Raw genomic sequence first — 7,416 nt, 5'->3', positions numbered from 1 at the left:
AGCTTACTTGGACAAATCAAAAATTAGCCAATCACATGTCAGCAAATCTTAGCCTTCAGAAATCAAGACACACTGAAGATGAGTTTTCAAATTTGAAAATTAGCATCCTTTTTGATGCAAACAACTTTCCCATGGCTGCTGGTGGCAGACAGACTGGTCCAAGTATTTCAGAAACTGATGACTCTGGAGATTGTTCAAAAAACAGAAAATATCCAGAGAGTGAAAGTTGTGCAGTTGAAACTCCCTTGTTGAGGTCAGAGGAGAATTGGAAAACTAATTTGAGATGAAAGGCAGAAGGAATGTTTTTTGGATTGATTCAAGAGAGAAAATATAAACGAACAAGAAAAAAAGACTTACAGCTGATAAAAAGGTTTGCTTGATTACTAACTCCAGAACTGGCAGGATTGGACACATGACAGCTGTACAGTCCCTGGTCATAGCGAGTTACATTGACTATAGTCAGTTTGGATCCTCCATCAGAAATCTGAACTCTGTCACTGACTGAAACCTCAGAGCTGCTGTTCATCCAGAGGAAGGAGAGAGAAGAACCAGAGGAGGAGCAGGACAGACGGACAGAACTGTTGAACTCAACCAAGTCTGAACTTTGTGCTGTTACTGCTACATTAGATACTGGCTCTGTAAGTGAAAAGCAAATTGGGTTAGACAAAAAGCAATACAAACATTAAATAAAATAAATCATTAAACTAATTATGGCTTACAGAAGAATTCATGGATTATATTTGATAATTTCAAAATCTACAAAACAACTTTTGAAAGATCACATAATTATTTTAAGGGTTATTAATTTATACTTTAATTTTGTTTTAGGTGCATTTCAATATTTCAGGCTATCTACAGGACATATCAAAAATACTCAATAAAACCGTATGTTAATTTTTTTTATATCTAAAGGTAAAATGTGCTAACTAACTCTCAGTAATATGTACTTTTGCTTCTAACTGAGCACCGTTGAAGCAGAGAAAGAAGAAAAGAAGAGTTCTGGTAAAGGTTTAGATAAATCTATAAACTGTTTTGTATTGCATAAAATTAACTATCCCTACTTTTTATGTTTTCAAATAACTTTTGGTCATGAAGCCCATCTTTAATCTCAGGTAGGCTATCCATTTCATTATGTATTAATTAGCTGAGATTAATGTTTTATCTCAGTAAGTAAATTAATAAGAAACAATAGTTTGGGGTCTACTTTGGAGTCTAATAATTAAAGTATTACATTAAAAGCTCTCATATTCATACACATTTCTATTAGAAATGACTTTGTTTATATTGAAGTAACAGCCATTATATGCTCTAAAATTAAACAAACATTACAGATATTAAATATAAAAAATAGCCACTTTAAACACCTTTAGAGAATCCAGCAAATGCATTTGTTATTGGTTTAAACATCTGCTCACCATAAATGTCCACTCTGGTGCGTCCTATTATTTGCAAAGCATCAGCTGTTAAAATGTTAAGTCTGTACTCTCCACTGTCACTTAATTTGAGATTCCTGAGTTTCAGAGATCCAGTGGATCTGAAGAGACTGATCCTGCCTTCATACTCAGGAGCAGTAACATTCCTGTCGGACAGTGAGTTTATTACTGGGGTGACGCCATCAAAAGTCCAGATTAGTGACAGAAATGGTTCTTCTGTTGGATTCACGTTTGTTCTGAGCATCACAGTCCCACCAACAGATGCATTCAAAGGACCGTCTGGTAGCATACCTGATCCTTCAGATAAACCTGCAGGACACAGTTTTGGTTTGAAAATAAATTCCTTTTAAGTTTTGTAAAAGGAACCTTCAGCAGGAAAATTTCACTCAATTGTTGATAAAAAATACAGTTATCCATTTGTAATTTTGTAAATAATTTGAAAATATAATCATTTTTTGTCACCCTTAAAACCTCTAGGTTGCAAAAATGCAAAAAAACAAACAAAAAAACTTTCTAAATCACTTCCTTGTGTTAGATTCTTTAACACAGTTTAAAGATTTAACATTTAGAAGGGAAAAAAAAATCTTATGAAGTTTTTTTAAAGCAAATATAATGTATTAGTGTAACAAAATATTCTGACTATGAACAAATATTTTGTAGGTTTCTAACTTTGTAGCATTAGAAATAGTATAATTTATCAATAAATATAAATAAATACATAAATATAAAGACAGAACTGGCAATGACCATGACAGCTTAATTGCCATGTTAGCAGATCTTTACGCAACGTTTGTAAATATTTTAACTTATATATTAAGCAGTAAAAACTCACCTGAAATGGTTCCAAGAATGATAAAATATATACTGGCTGTTTTCATCTTACTTTGTGAAGTAATAAGACTAAAAAGTAAAGAGTGTTTTTCTCTTTGTATGCCAGCAAGTTAGACCTATTTCAGAATAGCTGTGGAGGAAGTAAAGCTGCTGAATATCTTAGAGGGTAATAATGTGGAAATCATTAACCAATGTTTAAGGAAACAGAAGTGTGCATACTGCTGGAATGATGAGGTGAGATAGAAAATATTTCATACCAAATGATATTTATTCCCATAGGTTTGTGTCCAAATGCATGTCCATTACACATCAAAGATCAATAAAGAGAGAGAGAAAAACAGAGAACACACTGGTTCCATCTAGAGGAGAAAATTTGTTTAGGTGCCATCTCCCCGGCCACTGGATCATCACAGATAAGTCACAAAATTATGTTTACACATACCATGTTACTGTCAGCAAAACCCAGTTTTGTTCTGTTCTAAATCTGTTTACATAATATTATCACAGTATCCAAACTGTTCTTGTAACAGATATGTAACTTCACTCAATGTTGTGTAATTTCATTGTCTACTCCAACAAACTGAAATGTGATTGTGTTTTACTTCTTTGTGTATTATAGTAAGTAAGAAAACTTTTACATAATTTGATCAAATAGGATGAGATACAAAAAATGGAAAGGATGTTAAAAAATTTCCAGAAAAAAAAATATTTAAGTTGAATTCAACCAAATTTTATGCATTTATGCAAATGACAAATATGTATTTTTTCAATTAAGGTTTTGTGTTTGAAAACTGATAGAATTAACAAATTTAAATGCATATAGAAATTAAGATGACATAAACTAAAAAGACAAAAGACTCAATATATCCCTTCCTCTGGTCATGAAGTTTTATGTCTTGAACATTTGCTGTAGGGGAAGAAAAAACAATAGTCAGATCTGACAAATAGAGGCATTATTAATTGTATAAAGCAATCACTAATTGCTAGATACCTTGAAGGAAAAAGCTGATATTAGAGTCATGGGATATATTCCTGAAAAGAAACAAACAAAACATAAACCTTTTCCATTTGCTTATTCCCACACAATTTATAAATGAAAACATATTCTCATAATTCTCTCAGCATATTTTCCCTTAATATGAATTCAAGTTAACATGAGACTGAAGATAACATTAGTTAAAACTTGAAGAACTGTACATTTTATTGGTTAAAATATTTGTTCCAACATTAGTTCATGAGTACATGAACCATAATCATTAAGTAGGATAGATGATCAACACTGTATCAGATTACAAGCAAAGGTACTTTGCACTTTTAAATAAGCTTTTGTCTGATATCTACACTGTTATAACATTAAGTTCATATTAGAAATAATGGTATTGTGCTTTTATAAGGTTTGCTGGTTGTAGCAGACAGTCAGGAAAATGGGTTGTGAGGGAAAACATGTGGCAAAGGCCATCGAGATGGGACCCAAACCTGTGATAAAAACAAAATCTATTTCAGAAAATAAACTTTAAATAATTCCAAACAAATAAATTGTGGTCTGTTTCAGAAAGCTCTCCTTTGTAAAAACATGAAATACGATATATTACATTTTATCCCAATAGTGTTTGTCTATCAATGAAATGTAGGATAGCTAAGATCAACTTTGAATACTAACCTGTCTTATTGGAGTGGGGTTCATTGTTGACATTCTTTCTAAACATGGAAAGAAGATAAGAAAACGTGAACATAGTTAAGAACTTAAATAAAACAGGTATGCATATTATATATTCTTTCATGAAAATAATAGGAAGATAACCTCCTGAAATAATATAATATTAATAAGGAAATAATTCATAAGGACATTTTTGTTTCAGTTTCAAAAATCTTATTGCCATAGCTAAAGATATGTTTTATGTCTACTGTTTTGTTTAAATGTAAAAACTTAAAGGCACTCACTTTCTTTTGTAAATAAAATAGTAACTAACTATTCCACATGTAACTCCACAAATAACTATCAAACATGTAATTATTATTCCAGCAATAGTGCCACCTGATGGTCCTCCAGGTTCTCCAACGTCTACTGTAAAACAGAAGAAAAAAAACAAAACAAAACATTTCCTTAAAAAAAAAAAATATATATATATATATATATATGTATAGATTTTTATTACAGACTCAGAGTCCAGATTACATACAAAAGAGAACAAATACAATAAAATAAAAAAAAATAAAAAGTACGATAAAAATAAAATAAAAGGACTCCTAGCTATTCAGAAGGGAATCATACCAGTGTCTCCAGAGTACAGATGAGTATTTAACTGCACTATATTTGATATTAGTCAACAGTATTATAATTCTATTATTAGACTCGTTTAACCGACAAATAAATTTATACATAAGCTTTCTTAAAACTGCCATCAAAGTGCTGACACGAGCAGATACAAACAGTTCACTGGCACAGGTCCATCTGGGTTTATTTAACAAGAGTCTCAGTGCATCATTATAAGCCACCTTCAATCTTTGAAGACTGGCTTTTTTAAAATTGCACCACAAATGTGCAGAATACAGTGATGTACAATATGATCTAAACAAGTTCAGTTTCACTTCATCAGAACAGAATCCAAACTTACGGACAAGGATGTTTGCCTGAGTGTATAACATTCGAACCTGACGGTAAATGTCCTCATCATCAGACAGACGGTCTGTCAACACATGGCCAAGATATTTTACTTCACTAGAGACATTCACTAAAATCCCAGACAATTTGAAATTAGGAAATACTCTATTTTTGTCCTCCTTAGTGCGACAGATCAAAATGATACTTTTTGATGGGTTGAATTTGACATCAAGTAATTCACCATATTCTGAACAGACATTAAGGAGTTCCTGAAGACCAGCTGAACTTGGACTAAAAACCACTAAGTCATCTGCATACATTAAATGATTAATAATAGTATCACCATCCATGCAGCCAGTTCTACACAGGTTTAGCTGCTTACAGAGGTCATTCATATAAAAATTAAACAACATAGGAGATAAAATGCTTCCTTGTCTGACGCCATTGCTGACATGAAAGGATGCAGACACACAGTTGTCCCATTTCACCTGCATAGTTTGATTAGCATACCAGTAGGACAGACATCTTACTATATACTTAGGAACCCCAGCTTTGCACAATTTTAAAAATAATTTTCTATGATTTACACGATCAAAAGCCTTAGTGGCGTCTAAAAAGCACAGAAAAACTGTAGAATTTTTGCTGTTATAATTTTTCAGTAGTTCTTTAAGGCTAAATATACACATATCAGTGCCATGTTTGGATTTGAACCCAAATTGATTGTCAGAGGACATAACTATCTTTGCAAATTTTGGCAAAAGAATTAATTCAAAGACTTTAGACAGTGTGCTAGCTAGGGCTATAGGTCTATAGTTATCAGAGCTGCCAATTTTACCAGCTTTGTTTTTAATCACAGGGAGTAAAAGAACATTCATTAAGGATTCAGGGATAAAGTCATGCATAATAAAACCAGTGAAACACAAGGCAAGAAGAGGGACGACCCTTGAACTGGCAAATTTGAGATGTTCAGCTGAAATAAGGTCCATTCCTATAGATTTATTTACAGACAGATCTTGAATTGCTTGATAGACCTCGTGTGTTTTGATAGTTTCTACACTACTAACCTTGTCAACCTGGAAGGGTTCACTCGGTACACAGGTGAATAACTTGCTGTAGTGGTGTTGCCAAAAATTCACAATCATATTCACCCCAGAAACACCATCGACAGTGAAAGGGAGGGAGGATTTACTGTTACTGATGGTTTTAACCTCTTTCCAAAAGGATTTTGTATCCTTATCTAAAAGATTTTTTGCCAAGGAATCAGCCCTCATGGTTTGCTCATTCTGTCTAATGAAGCGTAATGCATATTTGTATTTTGAATTTGACAGCTTTTTATGCTCAAATATAGGGCCCTGCCTAGGTTTACCTGCTAGAGCCCAAGAGGTAGTAGCTTCATGGGCTACACTGTGGAATTTAGACACATATGTGTTCCAGCCTGGTCTATTTTTAATGTTCACATTACTTTTATTAAAAGGCAGACTAGCCCCCAGTAGCGCTTCAATTATGTCGGAATATAATCCAGTTATATTGATTCTATGTTCAATATTAGAGCAGTTACAGTCTGTACACATAACTGCCTCTCTCGATAAATTAATGGTAGATAACAATTGATCAGTTTGGGCAAAGTAGCGGGCTATTTGTTCACTAGATAAAGAAGACCAGTCTATATACGTCTGATTATGAGTACTGTTCTTATTTACAGTTGCGGGTACATGATCGAATCTAATTGATACCTCGAGGGGGATGTGATCAACAGTGGACACATTGTATAAGATATTAATATATATCAAAGCAGCATGAGCATCTGCTGTAGTGATGCAATGGTCCAACCAAGATGTAGTATGCCAGGCTTCACTTATATAAGTGTAACTCGCAGCTGGCAGAAGTTCTTTACTTGACAATATTAAATTAAAATCTGTACAAAAATGAATCAGGTGTTTAGCAAACAGCGAGTTTTTATCCGAGATGTCTGCATTCATGTCACCCATAACATAGATACTTTATGGCTTTTGCATAAAAGAGCTAATATAAGCAAGTTTACTAAGGTATTCTTCTTCATTATGATGACATTCATATGGAGCGTAGACATTTAAAATAATAAACTCTTTGTCAAGCTGTTTCACGTGTACTGCAATACACCAATCCACACCTAATCTCATGACATTTATCACTGAGTCCAGGCTTTTTTTCCATAAAATAGCCACCCCTCCTGGTATCCTTCCTCTTTTAATTCCCAGGCTGTGATCAGTAGTAGATTCTCCGGCACCCAGGAAACCGTCATTGATAGAGTTTAGTCCTTTTAAATCCTGTTTGGCTAAAAATGTTTCTTGCAAGCACAAGATGTCACAATGTAGCAACAGCTGGTCGACAACCAACCGGTGAGCTTTATCATCTGCGCTCTGCCCTAAGCGCAGGCCACGACAGTTGTAAGAAATTACTTTAATATCCATAATTCTTTATGACTTTGTGCTCACGCCAGCAATAGGCTCGCATATGTCCATGGAAGAAAGGGTAGCATTTGCGCCGATGATAGTTTTGCGTGGCTCATAA

At 33.7% G+C, this 7,416-nt stretch overlaps 1 protein-coding gene across 1 annotated transcript; it reads right to left on the bottom strand.

Annotated features, from left to right (window-relative positions):
- Nucleotides 1-48: 48 nt before the first annotated feature.
- Nucleotides 49-1,722, bottom strand: LOC114142225 (carcinoembryonic antigen-related cell adhesion molecule 1-like). The gene is made up of 3 exons (XM_028013372.1): nt 1,416-1,722; nt 358-636; nt 49-53 (listed from the first exon to the last, which is right to left on the bottom strand). Exons 1-3 carry the CDS (start codon nt 1,720-1,722, stop codon nt 49-51), a joined length of 591 nt encoding a protein of 196 aa, XP_027869173.1.
- Nucleotides 1,723-7,416: the final 5,694 nt, after the last annotated feature.

Source organism: Xiphophorus couchianus, chromosome 3 (genome assembly GCF_001444195.1).
Source record: "Xiphophorus couchianus chromosome 3, X_couchianus-1.0, whole genome shotgun sequence".
In the NCBI taxonomy this organism is placed as follows: Eukaryota; Metazoa; Chordata; class Actinopteri; order Cyprinodontiformes; family Poeciliidae; genus Xiphophorus; species Xiphophorus couchianus.
The sequence above is the reverse complement of the archived record's forward strand: the minus strand, read 5'-3'. Positions and strand labels throughout refer to the sequence as shown.

What these genes read in the sequence shown, in the direction of transcription:
- LOC114142225 (XM_028013372.1), bottom strand. Translation starts at nt 1,722, where the DNA reads ATGCTACCAGACGGTCCTTTGAATGCATCTGTTGGTGGGACTGTGATG. An exon ending in CACCAGAGTGGACATTTATG is followed by an intron (nt 637 to 1,415) that starts GTGAGCAGATGT and finishes TTTCACTTACAG; the next exon opens with AGCCAGTATCTAATGTAGCA.